The sequence below is a fragment of the Cyanistes caeruleus genome, chromosome 2 (assembly GCF_971803275.1).
Source record: "Cyanistes caeruleus chromosome 2, bCyaCae1.hap1.1, whole genome shotgun sequence".
Classification (NCBI taxonomy): Eukaryota; Metazoa; Chordata; class Aves; order Passeriformes; family Paridae; genus Cyanistes; species Cyanistes caeruleus.
The window spans coordinates 115,597,680-115,616,690 of record NC_141702.1 but is presented as its reverse complement, the minus strand read 5'-3'; the positions used below and the strand labels follow the sequence as shown (position 1 = coordinate 115,616,690).

At 40.4% G+C, this 19,011-nt stretch overlaps 1 protein-coding gene across 1 annotated transcript in view; it reads left to right on the top strand.

Moving 5' to 3' along the window:
- The window catches only part of LOC111926676 (uncharacterized), a 253,168-nt gene that overhangs the window by 117,082 nt on the left and 117,075 nt on the right, over window positions 1–19,011 (top strand). The window contains exon 11 of the mRNA XM_086873383.1: window positions 16,361–16,484. Within this exon, the coding sequence (XP_086729509.1) occupies window positions 16,361–16,484 (124 nt within the window). The remainder of the gene's footprint in view (window positions 1–16,360; window positions 16,485–19,011) is intronic.

The window sequence follows — 19,011 nt, the reverse complement described above, 5'->3', positions numbered from 1 at the left end:
ATTTTGTCCCCTTTTTAAATTGATGTTGCCACTGTTAAGGATCAGTGCAGTCAAGAGATTTCTGTAGCATGGACAATAAGGAACCAGGAAGCAGAGTTGCCCTGGGGAGTCCTCTGAAGTGTTCCAGTAAAGGCCCTACTGCATCAAGGATTTGAGGTCATCTCCATTCGTTTCTCTTTCTGAAAACAGGCCAAACATTTTCTTTTCTTCAGTCATTGGGGACCTCCCTCTGTCTCCATAACATTCCATCAATGATAGGAGAGTGTCCCTGCCATGCCACCAGTGGTCACTGCTCTCTTGCCTCCATCCCTTCTGGTAGAATGGGGTCATCATTTCTTAAGAGATCCCTGACTTTGCTTTGACTGCTTAGAACTTCTTCTGCTCTTGAGCCCTATTTGCAAGTGAAAAGGTTGGATAGGCCTTGCTGGTGAAACCTGAGGCATAGGAAACATTGGGCACCTCTGCCTTGCCTGGGCTTGCTCTTGTAAAATTCACCCACCCCTTTTGACAGTGGAACCACTTCCATTTCTTCCTTCTGCTACTGAAGTGATTCTAGAAGCTCTTGTTGTTTTTAACATGCCAGTTTGGACTCTTTGACTTTGCTAAAAGCATCCTTTTGTGCCTGAGTAATGTTTCTGTGTTTGTCCTTTGTGTCCTGTCCTTGCCTCTGTCATCTGCATATGGCTTTTTGCACTGGAACTCTGTCAGGATTTCTCAGTTTAGCCAAGATTCTCTGCTGATATGCAGAGCACAGAGGTGGAACTTTCTTGTGCTGAGAAGAATGTGACTTTGGAGACAACCTCAGTCTTTCAGAGCCCACAGGATGCTACCCACCAGTTCCCTACAACAGACATCATCTGCTTTCCTGAAGTTCGGGATCTGTGCTCTGCTACTTGCCCTCCTCGTGCTCCTCAGGACCTTGAATTCTGCTGGATATTAGTGAAAGCCAAAGGTAATTCTTTTACATGTGGGCCAAAATAGTTAAAGTTCAATTAAAATGTTTTGAATATTGGTTACAAATGTCAGATTTTTGGATGAAGTTCTTCCTATACATCACATTACACTGGTAGTGCTGGGTTAATGGTAGAACTTGATCGTAAAAGTCTCTTCCAGCCTCAATGATTCATGGAAAACAGTGAATGAGGAAGAGAAATGTGAAGAATCAGTTCCAAAAGACACATAGAAAATGGTAGCGTCAGTCAACCAGCCCTAACTATAAAAAGATTTCCAGTCTTGGGGACCAAAATCTCAAGACAGCAGGTTACGAGATTTCATGCTACATGATTCAAGTTTAGAAGGTTTCATCAACATCAGGTCTATATGAGAACCCCAGCCCTGATTTGGTCATGAAACCAAACCCCAAACCACGGGCTAAGCCTAGTTTAGATCTGTATCTGAGCACCCACTTCCTTCCCTTCATTTCCAATCAAAACAGGTTTCAGTTTTGGTTGGTTTGAATTCTTTGGTGAAATCTCTTGTTGGTTATTGTTGACTTTTTTCTCCCATCACTGTCTGCGATCTTAAAAAAAACCCAAACAAACAGACAAATGAAAATATCAGACCAGAAAACAATCCCCTCTCCTTTTCACAGGCCTCGTGTTTCCATTAACCAAAACCACTGTCAGCAAATGAAAGTATGACAAAACAGTGGTGGTTTCCTAGCCCTTATTATTGACATTATTAATTATATTTGGTTTTGGTCCTAAAATGAGATGTAAATATTTCATAAATCAGGTGAATTTGGTTTTTTTATGCTTACACTTTATTGGATAAATGAGAGATACATTTAAGTGGGCATAGATTCTACCCAAATATTTTAAGTGGTTGTGTTAGCAGTCTGTCGCAGATGTGTTTATTAATTCTGGCACACAGATAAAGATTAAAAACTTGTTCTTCTCTCCAAGTACTATGCCTTAAAAAAGCAAATCTTGGGACAACTAACACACATCTGACTTAAGGCTCAGTTTTGAGTATAAATCCTAATGACTTCATTAAAATGAGTAGGAGAATAGGACAGTCAATATAGAAATAGATTTATTGATCTTGTTCAGGTTTGTATACCCTCATGGAAATCACAGATGCTTTTATGGTATATTGATAAAAGGAATTGAAAGCCAAGTCCAATTGATATTCTGTCTCTGATCTTATTGCTGCCAAGCACCTTTGTTTTCAGACATTTCTATTTGTCTCAAATGAGCACCCATCATGAACTTCTTTTTAAAAAAAAAAAAAAAAAAAGTGTGTTTTTTCTTCCTTTGTTTTATGTGGTCATGCAAATAAATAGAATAATTGGCAACTAAAAATTTCTTTCTTTTATTGTGGTGTTCCCTTTGGAAACAGTAAAATGGATGGTCTAGAGGTAGTCAGCTCCTTAGGCATCTCTGGAGTACCCACAAGGTGTTCTATTTGAACACATTTGTTTAAGAATTAGTAGTACATTGGTGAGGAACAAAAATCTATCCTGAAGTGCAGATATAGGTAGGTAAGATACCTAATATAACACACCAGAGGAAAACCTGTGGAAACCCAGAGCATCAATCTGTTTAAGGGATTAAATAGATTTGGACACCGTCTCTTCTCAAAACAGGTGAAAGAAGCTGGCAAGATATGGCCAAAGTTTTTTCTTATTCACTGTGGGGAAGGAGGAACTTTGGCAAATAGAATAGAATAGAATAGAATAGAATACAATACAATACAATACAATATAATACAATATAATACAATACAATATAATACAATACGATATAATACAATACAATACAATATAATACAATAAAGTATTAGTCTGTGGTGTGAGGATATAATCAAAATTGTGGAGAGGGGAATCTGGAATTCCTGGTTGTTCCTAGTGGGGTGCAGCTTAATCCCCTCCCTTTACCTCCTAACACACCATTTAACCCTCACACAACAGCCTTAGCATGAAATGTTAACATTTTATTACTCAGGACAGAGGAAGCAGCTGTTTCTTTGGGCTCTGTTCTGATCTGTGTTTTGAGTGAGCCATCCCTTAGCTTGGTGGAATTTGGTGAGCAAAACCAGAGCCCACGCAGGGCTGCCAGGACCTGTTGCTCAGATGGAGGCACCGAGAACAGGGAGCCCGCGATTTGTTTTACATGACAAATCCACCGGCGCTAGAAAGCGTTTTTAAAAAATTATGATTTTTAGAGAGTCAGTCAGTGTTTACATACACAATACTAGTCTGTATGCAGACAGAGGCTGGCATTATGCCAAATGCCTACAAATTCAGAACCCCATCCTCAGCTGGTACGTATCACTGTAGCTCCATTGACTCCAATGAACTGGCGCCAGTTTACATTAACTGAGGAGCTGTTGCATTATGTGGAACGATTTTTTTTTTTTTTAATGAAAAACGTGGATATGTCATTCTTGTTAGCTCGCAGAACCCCTTATTTGGGAGACCTTCCTCTTCTCCTTTGATATTCTTTCTTTTCTCCTTTCATTATTTCTATTTCTACCAAATTTAAGATACATTCACACTAGTTTTCTGACGGTAGTATATTGGGGGTGCCTTATGCTTCTTGAACTACCCCTGAGGGACTCACATAGAATTTTTTTAAGTTGAAATCTCAGAGCTGTAGGCTAATAATTCCTACTCTGTGATTAAAATATGCATTATATCATTGAAGTGGTATCCCTTTCACATTGCTGTGATACTTAAGCATATCCCACAAAAGAGCAATCAGATGAATATTTTTGGTCATTTCCCAGGAGCTCGTGGAAGCAGTGGCTCAAGGGAGGCTGCTGACCAAAAGCAGCCAAAAAAGATCCTTCTCCTAAATTTAAACTCTTTCAAGGCAATATATAATAAAATGAAAGCTGGCTCAAGCTATGATGCTGTTGGCTGAAATGGGTCAAGAAGTCTGTAATCAGCTTTGTCACACAGTGCTTTGGCCCAGGAAATGTACATTTATATGTGTAGTTTCCACACCTGTCCTTTCATGTAGGAGTAAGTCTGACCTGTGTAAATATTTCCTCTACATAAACATATGTTCACATGGCCATTTAACGTCCAGCAGGTCTCACAAAAGTGAGAATCTTTCCTTTCCTGAACTGACTGAAGTGTTTTAATCTAGTAACTGGTGTGCAATTGCTTAAAGGATGTTTCATACTGGTTTTGAATTTCTTTTTAAAAGCTTTTTGAACTCTAAGGATGTCTTTTCATAAGTGTTTCTTCCTTAATCGTTACACTGTTGTCTCTTATCCTTGAGAAGATGGATGTTTTGGATACTTTCTCTGTTCTATGTAAAAATTCTGCTTTATCTTTCTCTTTGCCATAACAGTTTTGGACATTTTCCAATTTTAAATGAACTTGTAGTAAGCAATGAGTGTTTGAAGAAGGACTTCATGTCTAATATTGAATGAGTGTCTGAATTTTTCCTCCTAATCTTTTGTTGCTCTCTTACCTACCCTGTATTTTCTCATGCAGTCATCTTGAGTCACATACCCACAGTCTGGCCAGATGTTCAGAAGAGCTCTGCTTCTATTTTGGCATTTTAATAAGTAGCCAGATTTTGTAAAGTCCCTGCTGTGTGTCTGAAATCAGAGTTTCTGGGCAATGTAAACTCTTGAAAATTAATGTTACATGCCTAAATTGAAGAGAATTTTTTTTGAAAAGCAGGCTGAGATTAGGAGTTCCTGAATTATTTGAAATCTACGTCATATAATTTCCCTACTATAACTTGTCAGCTTGAGGTATCAGCGGCCTTCTCACAAGTGTTGTGTTTTCCTTAAAACTTAAGTGCATGGAAAGAAATTCCTAGATATAGGGAGGCGTGGAAAAAAAGCAACTGTTGACAACACAACAATTCATTCATTTCCTAACATCACAGGTCATGTACTGTATTTTAAGTCAAACAATAAGGCCATTGTTCGCACGGGAAAACAAGCACAGTTTATGTAAAGGTTAAAAGACTGGAAAGGTTAAAGGCTGGTTTGTTTTTGGCAAGCCTGTGGTTTGCTCCTCTCAGGTGAAATGGGGAGGTTTCATGCTCTGGCAATTTGCTGGAGTGCCTGCAGAGGAGAGGAGAGGCAGCTGATGTTCTTTGCCATGGCCAATGTCACCTCACTGTTTCCTCGTGCTGTATCCAGCCCCACAGTTTCCAGTTCTGTTGGAAACTTTTCATGAAGGGACTGCCTCCTTCCTGTGTGTTTATATGGTACCTTATTCCCTGCAAGCCAGATTTCATCCCAAAGCCTTCTTTTCCTTCATGGCATTTTAATAGGTACAAGGAGGCTTTCAGTGTTATAAAGGGGGTGCAGAGATCAAAATCCTTGACATTTCGGTGAAATTGGCTGCTTAACTGCCCTTCAGAGTCTCTCTTCTTTGTTTTTTCCCCTGACAGGCAGCTTGGGGTGGGAATTTTTGTTGAGTCACTCTCTAAAGCCTGTTTCTTTAAGGGACTTTGGATGAGGACTTGTAGTTTTCCAGCCACTTGGATTTATCAGCATCTGAGAGGAATTATAAGGATCACCCCTCATCAGAAATCGCTTGTGTCATGACTGATAAAGTGATATTAAAAGCTGCAGCAGTTGTCATCTATCAACTCCTATCTTCTCTATCAGCTGTACTTGTCAAGTTCAACTTTCTAGAGTATCCTGCAAATGATATTTTATAGCCAGGGTTAAAAAAACCCCCAAACCTTTATTGTTAAAAACTGCTTTTGTTCTAGATGGAAATTACAGAAAATAATTTGTATTCCTAATTGGAAGTGAGGTATACAAGTATTGTTTACTCAGAGGTATGGATGGAGAGAAGAGCTCAAATGTAATATTGATGTTTATGCTAGCAAGAAAAAATTAATATTTTACATTGCATATATATTAAAAAAGTATAGGGAAGACTGGAAAACTGGAAGCCTGTAAGATACTGATTTTGAAATTTAGGGCTGATGGTGTTTATACAATTGTGTAAATGCTACAATTCTGTCATTAAGTTTGCAAAAACAAGTGCTCAAATTTTGGCAGCATGAAGCAGATTTTTCTAAGACATTTGTGAGTCTAATTGTGCAGAGACAAGGGTTTCAGTAGTTGTTTGTTCAGCCTGGCTATTATTGGCTCTGCCTTTTTGCTCCAGTGGTATCTGAGAGATCCCAGCACTTCTGAAAGTCAGTCCACACTACTGTAGGTACTCCAACTTTTCCATACTCCAAGGTATGGAAAACTTGGGTTGCTTTCCAGACTTGGCTTAGCACCTGGGTATATCCAGTGTGCCATGTTCTTGTACACACCACTTTAAGAAAATGCACGGTTTAATAAACCTGGTTTAGACTTGCATCCGCCCTCCTGCCATGCAGGGCGAAGTACAATGACTCCCCTCTGTTCCAGCTGTATTTCCCACATACCACCGCCCTGTCCCACACACAACAGGTAAAAATAGAGTCAGGGCTTTGGAGGCTGGCCCTGCTGTGAGAGTATGATGTGAAATTTCAGTATAGTCCCAGTGCAGCCTGCTGTTTACACAGCCATACTGTCCTGGGACAGAGAGTCGCACAGATTGCAAGCATTCTTGCTGCGAGGAATCCGGCTCTGACAGGAATAGCCGATTCCCAAAGCTCAGCTCTGTCTAGAAAACTGGCTCTATTATCCAAGATTATGGCAGAAGAGCAAACACTCCTCCAGTTTACCATAGCTTTACCATCAAAAGGAGCTTTCTTTTAGGAGTTTGAGTTCCCAAACAGAGTGTGTTTTCCCAGGGATGTTTGGTTCAAAGTTGACAGGCAGGGTCTCACTATCAGTGCAGCATGGTTTAAGCTGGGTTTATTCCAAAGGCTCCCAGTGCAGCATGTGGCAGAGACGTTTCACCAGACCACACCAGCTCCCTGCACAGGGAAGTAGCTGGCTGAGTACTTTTATGGATTCATCCTGGCTAATGATTCCTGCTGAGAGGGGGTTTTGGCACGTGCCCTTTCAGTGTTGGTTTGGCACTGGGCAGCCTCTCCCTACTGTGGGTCAAACCCCACATTTAAAGGTACCCTCAGAGACATTTGCTCTGAGGGACATGATGCCATGCATACAGTAACCAGAAAGCTGGTGACTTTAAATGCTATTTTTTATTGTCAAACATCCTCTTTCAAAACAAAAACCTTCTGTGATTTCTCTGGAGGAGCAGAGTGTGTTTGGTGTGCGAGGGGGGACTGCTGTATGTCAGCACACTCCACGTTTGGAGTACTGCCCCTCAGCCATATTCCTGCTGGGGAGAGATTACTGTTAGAATCATAGTTCAATGAAAATATGGTTCTTCTTAGCAGATGCTCAACCCCTACATAGCAATTACTGCCTAATGTTTATTTTGCAGTGGTTACTGAGAGCTGTTGAGTCACTGACATCTTTGTTGAGAGTCTTGGTTTGGGCTTTTTTTTTTTTTTTTTTTTTTTTTTCACATAGTGCCATTTGATGAAGCCAAAATCCAGTTCTCAATGTCTATTGTTTTTCATGGGCTTTTGGAGAACTCCCCCCATAAAAGGCAGCATTAACTGGTTAGGGGCCAGTTAGCAAGGCCAGACAGAAACACCAGCAGAGTGTGTGAATTCTGACTGTCGTCTTCATACATGCAGAGGTCAAGAGACTGACACAGCATATGCAGATAACAAGCCTTAAATATTTGCAAAAAGCATAAATGTATTTTTAGCATGATCCTTGGTAACCCTCTGCTTATTTTCAAAAATGACTAAGTGAGTTAAGAATCTATATTCCATTGTTTTAATGAGATGTTATACCAAAATCCTTTGAAAAGGTGGTTTAGGATTCTGATTTGTTTATCTATTGCTGGACACGTTAGGCAGTGTGCCTAAGGGAAGAATAGGGCTGAGTCAAGAGATCTGGATGCAATTTTGAACTGTCACAGGGACTTTGTACTGCCTTGAATAAGTCATACAGAGATTGCTTGAGAAAAGGATATGAACTTATGACTGGTGCCCACATTTTCTGTATTAGAAAATTTTTGAAAATCCCCATTTACCTGTCATACAAGCCTGAAGGTGCTTCCCTTTCTGCTGATGATTTTCCCAGGGGAATTATCTGGGTATCTGATAATCCAGTGCCATGGCCAGCACTGCTTGACTCTCAATGCTTGCAGCAATTTAAGAACTCATGACTCAGCTGCCCCTGTAGGCTCTGGGACCTGCCTTCCCTGAGTGTTCCCTGCATGGACAGGGGCTCCCCTCAAAGGCAGGATAGAGATAGATGGCTCTCCAAACTCAGAGCTAGATTTGCTGATTTCTCTGAACATTTCTGAAGGAAAATAAACAGCAAGTAACCGCTGTAGTGGGTATGAGATAGTTATTCATACGGTTCTTTCAGTTTCCTACCCTGGAGTCCATAATGTGCATTCTTGTGTCAAGAGCTACTGTTGATGCAGCACCACAATACCACAGATTTAAAAAAGGAAGTAAAAAGAATCAATTAGATGCAATTATAATTAAAGTCTACTGACTGCAAGTTTGTTCTGGATGATTGGACAAGCTGAATGAGAAATTTCTTGATCATGAAATTTTGTATCATACCACCACATGTACGATTGTTTGTTTACACAGAAACCTCCATATTATGCTCTGTTTATTTTAAAAATCAAGTTCTATTTTTGCAATATAATGACATGTCAGTAAAACCAAAGGAAGCATTGGCATATTCGCTCACAGCCTCCTTTAGTTACTGTCTTTCCCCCAGCAAATAAAATAGGAATTCATGCCTTCTAATAGGTTCATTTGTAAGCTCAGAGGATGTGGGAAAATGAGGGGCAAGCGAGGCAGCTGCATGATCAGGATTCCTGACTTGTGAAAGTAGATTTTTGGCAGTGGCAACCAGGTCTTTGGTTTGTTTTGCTTTGACTGGTCTCTAATAAGGCCCCGATTTCCTCCTTGTTCTGGCTGCTGCTGAATCTGTAAGGGCATCTCGGGGTCATCTGGCTGAGGGTTTGAGGGAGCCTGAACACCCCAAAATGGACTGTTTTCACTGGGTTTTACCTGGTTCCCTTAAGCAGGATAACCTGTCAGATGCTATTTTCCAGTAACTCTTAGATACTTCTGGGGACTTAGAAACAAAATCCCCTGCTAGATTTTCCCACTGTGGTTTTATCTGCTCTTCTGTATTCCAGTCAAGATGTGGTGTCTTTCTCAAATGGCCACTTGGCTGAGCTGGGAGCTGTGGGGTTGGTGTTTGACTCAGTGAAACCATATCAGAGCTCTTCCACAGTGATACAGCTTAGGCTCCTTTGGTGCCAAGGATGAGATGGTATTTTTAGGAATTTCTGGAGACTTGACACTAAGAAGTGTAAGCTCAGCACTCCAGAAAACCTCCAGCAGGATCCTGTCAAGGACTGGTAAGCCTGGATCAGCCTGTGCTTTTACAAGACTTACTCTGAGAAAGCTAATTCTCAACAGGCCTGTATTTGTGTGGTGTTGGTTGCTTTAAAAGGAAAAAAATAAAAAAAAAAAGGAAAAATAGCAAAAAATGTCAGAATTATTCTGTTAGACTTCAGTGACTGTGTGCTTGCCCAGCTCCAGGTGGTGTGGGCATTTGCCTTGTGAAACAACCCCACGTTTCAGAGGCTGGCACAATATGATTGCTGTATTCAGCAGCCCAGGCTTCTTGGAAGTTGCAAAGGACCATCCATTGAAGAGTGACAAGAGATCATGAGAAAGTTTGTGGGTGTTTACAGGAATTTGCAAATTTCCCATTCATTTTCTATGAGATACTCACATGGGCTGGCATTTCCTGACCCAAAAAAAATAAAAAATAAAAAGGAGGGGGGTGCTGGAAGGGAAAGAAAGCACTTGTCATATCACTAATCATGTATTCAGAGCTGCAGGAGGTACAGAAAGACACTGAATAGGTCCATGTGGATAATGGGTCAGATACTCATATGTCTGTACTCAAGCCAGGCTGGGATCTCGTGGCGTGCAGATGGACTGGACTGCTGTGGGATTTTCGGAGATGAGGTGGTCTGTGGCACTGGCTCCTCCTGCACATTGCTGCTCTTGGATGTCAAGATTGCATTCACAGTTCCCAAGTTCAAACCTCAGCATACTACACACCCACAGATTCCCACAGCTTGGTGCTGCAAAATGTGCCCTCTAACAGAAACCTCCCAGTCTTTGAGTGCTTTTTGTTTTGTTTTTTTTTCACCCTGCAATGAACCATTTTGTTTTGAACAGAAGATTGAACACAGCTAATATTCCCACCTGTGATCTGGTCTCTCATGTGCTAAACTTGCAGTAAACAAGTATTACAGGATCCCACCCCCTTGATTCTCACTTGCAGTGGGACATTTATGACAGTGGCACCTCTAAATGACCTGGAAAATATTTCAGCCTTTTTGCCTGCCTCCCTCAGTTGTTCTTGTGAAAACAGGCACAGATTTTGCTTATTGCTCCTGAAGGAATATCTTCAAAGGAATAACTCAATTAATACAAGAAAAACAAAACAAAACCAAAGCAAAAAATCACACCTATTCTTTCTTCTTTACTCACCTCTGATGGTTTAATATTCCTGAACAGAGTGTGTATTTAGTGATCAGCCACAAACCACAAATCTTTAATAACATACAATTTTGGGAACATCAATTAATGTTCACCAAGGTCCTTTTTAGTGAAACACAGGCCCATTGCGCTAATGAACTGGAAACTTTAGTAGAAAAAGGCTGGTGTGTGAAGGGCAATAAGGAGCAGTGGCCAGAGCTGCAGAAAAAAATGACAGAATACATCCAAGTGTTGTTTGTGAAACTGTTGCTCTGTGTCCCTTTCATGTGACTTTGCTCACCTGTTTAGCACAGAGGATCTTGTTCTTTGCAAAGCACAACCTTCTGCTCAGCTGAAGGACACGTACAGTCCGTCCATCTGGGGCTGAGGACTCTTCTTATGCAAAGAACCATACGTGTGTGTGGGATTTGTGAGATATTACAGCAGCACTTAGGCTCGTTCAAAGTCAAAATCAGGAAAGAATATTTAGATAGTTTATCCACAGCAAATAACTCAGCAAGTCTGTCACCAGTGCCCTTCTGGTCTGTGCAGATACTGCACACAGTAATTCATCTCTATAGAAAGAGCCCATCAGTAAAGGCCACCCATTCTTTCCCAGTGAAGACCACCAATCCTTCGGTTGTCACGACTTCTCTGAGCCCATTGTTCCTCACTTCCTTTCTCATATAATAATTCTGACTTCCGTGACCTTTCTGTCTGCTCCTCCAGCATGGATTTTAGAGCACCTACCACAGAAACAACACTGAATCCCAATAATTATTGGTCTTCATTCCTTTCACCCTAGATGGAATTGTATTTTCCTTTCACTCCATTTCCGTTTAAACTTTCTTTTCCAATTCCTTTAAACAGTCTGTCTTGGCTGCCGAGTTTGCAAAGGCCTCTTGTTCTCTTTACTGTGTTTTTCTCACACCCCTCTGAAAGCCACAGGGTCAAAACAATGCTTCTAATCTCATTTGAAATCCCTTGTGTACTTTGTTTAGTTACGTTTTTGTGCCAGTGTTTTTGACAGATTTTTTCTTGTAAGTGGGGGTTGCAGTTTCTTCTCTGGGGTTGAAATTCTGGTTTCATAGAAATCAATGTAAAGCTTCAGTCAGAACAGGATTATGTTGAGAATCCTGAAAGAAGAAAGATTGTTACTGCTTCTTGTTCCCACATTTCTAGAGTTTTAGTAGACTGTATAGAATTTTGAGAAATAGGAAAAACATTCTAGGTGAGAGTACAGGTAAGAGCAAAATTTCTTTCACTCTGTTTCAGGAGCATGGGTTTGAATTTTTTTCAGATGTATTGAACCACAGTGGATTTTTTCCTTTAGCTATAAATAGTACATTTGTTTTTTCTGCCATTCTGCCATCTTTATTTATACTGAGTGTGCTCCAAACCCCTCTGTAGTTAGTGGAAACACTCTCAGTGAACTCAGTGAACTCATCTCAGAGTTTCCCTACTCCACCTGAAGTCAGAGGGAAATTAGAAAGGCTGCCTGTGGCATGAGAGACTGATGGTTTCAGGAGAGAGAGAAGTCTGCCTTTATTCTGTGCTCTTTTTCCCATTTGAGGGAATGTTGCTTTAGGATGTAAGAGGACTCTGCTTGTGCTTCAGTCCCAATCTGTCTTGATCTTATGTTTTGCACTAATGGCAGATACTTAATCCATATTCTTATGATTCTTGTAAAATAGCTAAAGGCAATAAAAGCCCAAATACATTAAAATATATTTATTTTTACTCTTTTGGGCTTCAGTCTCCTTTTGCTGCTTTTTAAAGCATTTTTTTTGTGTAATAAATCCATCTGGAATATACAGATTATAGTCACGTTTACACCTTCCTCTGAACCACACAACAGAAAAATTAAGAGGTGATGCTTTGAGTGCAGGCAGAGGTAAGAAATGGTGGTGGGGACCCACCTGTCTATTTCTTTCTATATACCACGGAACTCTTATTTGGGACACCTGGCAAAAATTGTATAGTGGAAAAATAAGCGTTATCATTATGAGCTCTCTCTAAACATGGACAAGAACAGGTGAGAAATTCAAAATTAAAAAAAAAAAAGCAACAACTCTTTGACAGGATGATTCTTTTGTAACAGGAAGCTCATTCCTAACTAGAACTGTGCATGAGACACCAGGCACTCCAAGCTGAATTTGTTGCGCTCACTGTGCCCTGGGGGACACTGCTGACCAGTTAGGAGGATCAGCAGAAGAAACAATAAAGCATTTTTATTAGCCTTGAAGTCAGACCAGTGGGAATTTTCCAGAGAAGGGCCTACCCTAGTCCTCTTTCATTAACTTCCTCCAAACTATTTGGTAACAAGGGAAACAAAAACAATCAGAAGAAGGGGGGCCAGAAAACCCCATCGTTTGTTAATTACGTGGGTGTTTTGGAACTGTCAAAATGTGGTAGCTCCACAGCACTTCTGTCAACCACTGGGTATAAGTGCTTGTGGATATCTTGTCCCCATGTCAGGAAACTGCACTGCTCTTTGGACATGAACTGTATTTTGCCAATGGCTTATCATGGAATGGTTTGGGTCAGAAGGGACCTTAAACACCACATGGCTCCAGCTTCGCCTTCCACCAGACCAGGTTGCTGAAAGCTTCAGTCTGGACTGGAACACCTCCAGGGATGGGACAGCATTCCACTTCCATCCACAGTTTCTCTGGGCTGTTCCAGTGTCTCACCACCCTCACAGTAGAGAATTTCTTCCTGGTACCTAATTTAACCCTGCCCTCTGTCAGTTTAAAGCCTCTCCCCCTTGCCCTGCCACCTCATCATGATGATCATTGCATCCAAAGGTCTCAGACAAAACAAAGGCACCGTGCAAATGTGCACTGAGAGACAGAGATTTCAACAGAAGAAATGCTTTGAGTTATTACTTGCATCTGATATTCTCACTGGAAGGGCTGTATCTGCTGCTGTCAGGTCAAAGAGTTTTTTGTTTCTCTCACTGTCCAGGAATGCTGCTGCAGCAGCAGCAGCAGTCATCCCAGGTGAGGGATGATGGCCCACTGCTTAGTTTGCTGCCCTCTGGTTCAAGCTCTGAGTATTTTAATCTGACAGAAATAAAGATCAGGAATCTCCAAGAGTGCTATTGGCTGCTAGATAACAACACTTCTAGAAACTTCTGTGAGTTACATTTTTCCTCTTGTGTCTTACTCTGGTCTGCTGTAAAGGATAAACACCTAAACCCTTGATTTCAATGGGAAATAGATACATAAGTACCTTTAAAGATTTGATTTAACGCTGGATCTAATAGGCACTGAAATAACAGCATGCCCTGAATTGATTTTTGCTGAGCATACTCAGATCCTTTTAAACTAATGCTGCAGCTGAAGCTTTAGGCACTGCAGAAATGTGATTCTAAACCAGGGTTCTTAAGGTCACCTGGTTTTTAGGATTGTCTTTCAGTGAAGGTGAAACTACTTTTTTTTTTTTTTAACCGAAGGCAAGTGCTTCTCAAAAGTTGCTACTACTTAAAGATAGCATCAATGGTTCAACAAAACTTTTACTGTGACTACTGACTTGAATTTTGAGAGGTTTTCTTGTATATCTAAGCCAAGAGACTCAGCTTATGGGTAGCTCTGTGTAATTTCTTGACATTTGGTTTTGAAGATAACCATAAGGATTTCAAACCAGTATAGTTAATCTAACTGTACACTATTCTTTCTTCAGTGTCTTTGCATGCTTAAAATAACCCAAAATTATTTCTGACTAAATATGCTTGTCAAAAAACTGGAAATACCACAGTTGATGAAATGAGAACAGGTTGGGCCAACTTTTTTTTTCTCTCCTTATAATTGCCAGTTATTGACTTCCTTTTTTTCAAGGTCACCAGAAAGCTATGGAAAACTTTATCCCAGAATATTGGGTTTACTGTCATTTTATGAAGAAAAAACTTAAAATACGTGAAGAACTTGCAGAGTCTCTGCCCTCAAGTCTCTTTACAAGAAACTATTTTTGTGATTAGATGCTGGACCAAGCTGCTCTTCAATTTTTCCACTGCTATTAACTGTAAATAACTTCCAGCCTTGGATTAACCCTTTTAGCTCCTGACAAGCAAAACTGTTCTGTATCTGCTGGGCATAATGAGAGAAACAGATGAGCTGGGAATTTGAAGCTGGGTCTGAGGCAGAGCTCTTTTTTGTTGGAACTGTGTTTATGAACTCTTCTGTAACTTTCTCATTCCTGACTCCCCTTAGAGAGTGCAAGTATTTTTATCGGGTAGAACATTTTTGGGAAATACATCCATGGTCGTGGCTGGATTTTGATCTTGTGCCTGCTGAAGCAAATGACAACGTTCTTGCTGGCCTTTGGGAAATGGTTGTGTGCTCTGCAGACATTGACCTGAAAAGACTTTAGGATCTCTCTGATAGGCCCAAGCTGGAAAGCTGTAGCTCTGAATTCAGTTCCTAATTCTGTGTAGCTGTCCAAAGGCAGCAGGACCTCAGATATGAGTGGGAGTGGATCCCGTAAATGCTAAAAAAAAATAAAAAAAATGCTGATAGGAATAAAAATAGGAATACTGGCTGAGTTGAGGAGTAAGGCAGCTCCTTTTGAGCAAGTCTTGAGAGGCAAATTATCTAGTCCTGTGCATTGCCTTCTGGAATGTCCATATAATGCCAAGATCGTGCCTCAGTCCTGACTCCTAAATCCTCTGCCATGGCTTAGTTACAGAGTGGAATCTGGCTGAGAATTTTCAGATGCCTTTGTGGACACTAAAGGTGATGAAAATACAAGGAAAGAGTCCATGCTTCAAAGTGTGTGATGATTTGGACTCTAAACATTCCAAGATTAAAGATGCTGCAATACTATGGAATCCTGTGTACCTGTCAGGCTGCAGCAGAGCTGATCTGTGTTTTAAATGCTCCAGTCACCCATACAAAGCTGAAGAGTGACCCTATCATGGATTTAAGAGATGCAGGCTTCCCTTTGCAGGGCAGGTTTCCATCTCTTCTTCTTTATCCACACCAGTGTTGTGAGGTCTCCTATGAAACACAGAGATTTCTTTTCACATTAAAACTCTTATCAGAGAAATACAGTATGAAGTGGATTAATTGAAGATCAATCTTATGCCACATATTATGGGTTGAGAAAGTTTTATATCTACTCTCACTTTGCCACAAAAGAGGGGAAAAGACCATAAAAAAAATTCTTGTGCTAAAAACATTCCCAGGCACTTTTGGTTTTTTGGTTTTTTTGATTTTTTTTTTTAATTTTCCTTTTTAATGGGAATTATGCCACAGACGAGCTGGCTTATAAAGTTCATTAGGTTTTAAAAATATATTTCAGCCTCTCTGTCAGACAAAATTAAAATTTGGCAGGAATCACGTGGGAAAATTCTGGCAGAGCTGAAAAGTGGTTCCAGTCTCCCCATGGTCTTTGGAGAAAGATTCTGGCTTTTCTCTTTCCTTCTGGGAGTTGGACAAAGTTCTCCAATTCAGCACCCACCAGCAGGATATTACCACTGGCTTGAATGAAAATTAGGTTGTGTATCAAAATGATGAGTAAATGTTTTATCACTAATTATCTGAACTGCACCCAACTACCCTGGCTGGAATGCTGGTCCTTAGGGTTTCCATTGGACTTTTTATTCTCATTCAGGTCATGAGCATCTGTAGTGGAACTTCTGGATTTTGCAACCAAAATGTGGCTTTTCTTTCAAAACTAAACCTGTCAGCTTTCTGTTTCAACTATGGGGAGAGAACTGAGTCTCTCTTAAGTCTGTCCTCTATGTCTCTGCCAGCTACTTTCCTTCCACAGTGTTCCGACCCTCAAAAATAATCATGACAGCCAAAATAACTTGTCTTCATTGGAAGTTGTGATCAAAAAGAAATAGTACTAAATCTATATTTTTACTGCTTGTTTTTTTTCAGAACGCCACTCCACAGGCTTCAGATCACTACCTGGGACACTGCTATGGTTGGAGCTGGATAAATCTTCTGTCCCATCCTCTTTGTTTAATCTGGGATTCTGAAATATATTCATGCATCAGAAAAGGTAAATGTAAAGCTTTTTGTGTTTTCATCCTGCAGCTTGGTTGTGCTGCTCATAAGGATGAGCCTGTAAGGTTTTGGGAGCCAGTTGGACTGGGGGTTCTGAGATGGAAATTGTTGTTTGTGCTGAGCCCCATGCAGCAGAACAGATCCCATTACAGGTTTGGGGCTGCATCACAGGGGAAACAGCAGATGGTTGAAATGGACATAAAGAGGAGGGGAGATCAAAGAAGAAGAACTGGGTAAGGTTAAGATTGGCTTAGGCTGGCTCTCTCTAGCCCAATCCCAATATGATGTTCTGTATTTCTGTCTTCTGTGGAGGCATAAAAAAACTTTAAAGCGTGGTGGTGGTGGGAAGTAGGGCAGATTGAAAACTATAAAGTTATATTATTGGTGCAGAAACCTTGGCTACGTATGGAGCCCAAAACTCTCATGATTTTCCTTCTCATAGGCAAGGCAACTGTGTATCCAAATTAAGCATCAAGGAGAAAATATTTTCTTTTCCAGATTAAGCTAGAAGACTAACATTTGGTGCTGGAAAGATACACTTCTCTGCTATGGTTTCTTCCTGATGAGTTTGCAAATCTTCCCTGAATTGTTTATTCACCCTTTCCATTTGAAATTTGAAAGGCAAAAGGTTTTATTTTACCATTTTGTCTATGCACACATGTCAGGGTGAAAAAAGGGGAAGGAGGAAGTAAGGCATGGAGATGGGCTCTTGTGTTTTGCTTTAAAGTCATGTGTTAAACATAACCCCTTTGCATTCATCTGTAGAAACAGTGTCAGTATCCACAGGGGGCTGCTGTGTCTGAACAAGACTGCTCAATTTGTTTTTGATTAAGCATAATTATTTATTGCAAGATATGGAGGTACTGGTAATACCATCTGAGTCCTGGCAGGGAAGGTGTGTGTTATGATTTGGCTTTGTTGTTTCTCTCTGTCTTGGTTTAAATGTATCTCCATCACCCAATTTTTTTGACAAATAAACAGGGATGTATTTTTGGGATGCAACTTAAAAAGCATTATTTATCCTGACCCAAAGAACAGCAAAAAGAGCAACCTTCAAAGATTTTTCTATAATGGAAATGAAACAATCAACACAGAAATATGAGGAAGAAATTACACCCATTAAATACATCTAGACTGATGAATGATATGATGGCTGCCTATTCAAGTTGGAAATTTTACACATGATTGAAGCTTTATTTAGTCTAATGAAATGTGCTTCCTGAATGCTGCATCTGAGTGACGGCGTGACCTAGAGCACAAAAGAAAGTATTATGTGATTAGACTGAGATCATTCTCATTTAAAGTCATTGTGATATAATTTTACATTTTTAATTAGCAGCATATACTTTTGTGTCCATTGCCTCTTTTATAGCGAATACCTTTTCAGGTCTTGTCCTTCCACAGGCTTGTTTGAAGCTCAGAATGGATTAACAGCAAAGGGGTTTGGAGTTCATTGATCCTTTTTTTTTCAATCCCCCCCCTGAAGTGGTGAATGGTGGGAGGGGAGAAAGCTGATCTTTCAGAATAGGCTCATCTTGTGCTGAATTTTTCCTGAGTTCCATAGGATACTCTATATATTTTAGCTTGAAATCCAGCTTAAATACCTTATTTGACCCATGAAAATATTGATAGTCACAGAATCGGTGAAATTAGAGTTATTGGTGAAGCAACTGATTCTAGAGATATTCCCCTCAAGATCTTGGCTCTGGCAGCTGGGATTTCATGAGGGTTGTGGCATTATGCTGACTGACATCACGGGAGTTTGGACCTACATCCTCTACACCACACATTTCTTACCCCACTTCACCTTTATGAGCTGGGCCTTTACTTTGAAGCCGTTTTGTGTACCAGGCTAGAAGGTAACTCCTCACACAGAAATCCAGTGTTTGGATTAAAAACTATTAAAACACACTTGACTCGAGCAAAATTTAACGTGGTTCATAATACAATTTTATGAGCTATTGAGATTTCTGGCACCATAAAATGAGTTTGTTAATGGGTTTCATCAGTTGTTACTTAAAGTGATGTTAAAAAGTAATGAAGGGGGAAAAGTAAATGCAAGGGGTAAACTTGCTTCTCAAGTCTGCAGTTCTTTCCTTTCCTGGAGCATTAGCAGGGGTAAGCAAGCATTAAACAGGTTCAGTGTGCTGCCTTTGTGTGAAAGAGCTCGCTGCAGACCCCATATTTTCAGATGAATATGAACTTGCTGACCACAATCCTGACTTTTAGCTTGTTAGTGAGGTTGACTGATGAACACCCAGGACCAGACAGATAAGCCAGACACTTAATCTATCTACTGTATGTGTTCAGTCAGACTAAAGCTTTATCAATCATTTCAAACTGCATTTCAAGAGCATATTGTATAGCTTCTCGTTACCATAAATCACTGAATTTGGAGGCAGTAGCAATTTAACCATCTCGTTCATGAGGCATCTGAAGGTGTCCACAACCCTGTAAGTACCTTAATTTGTGCCTGTATGGAAGATTCATAATTCCTTAGCACATTTTCTGTTTCCATTAGA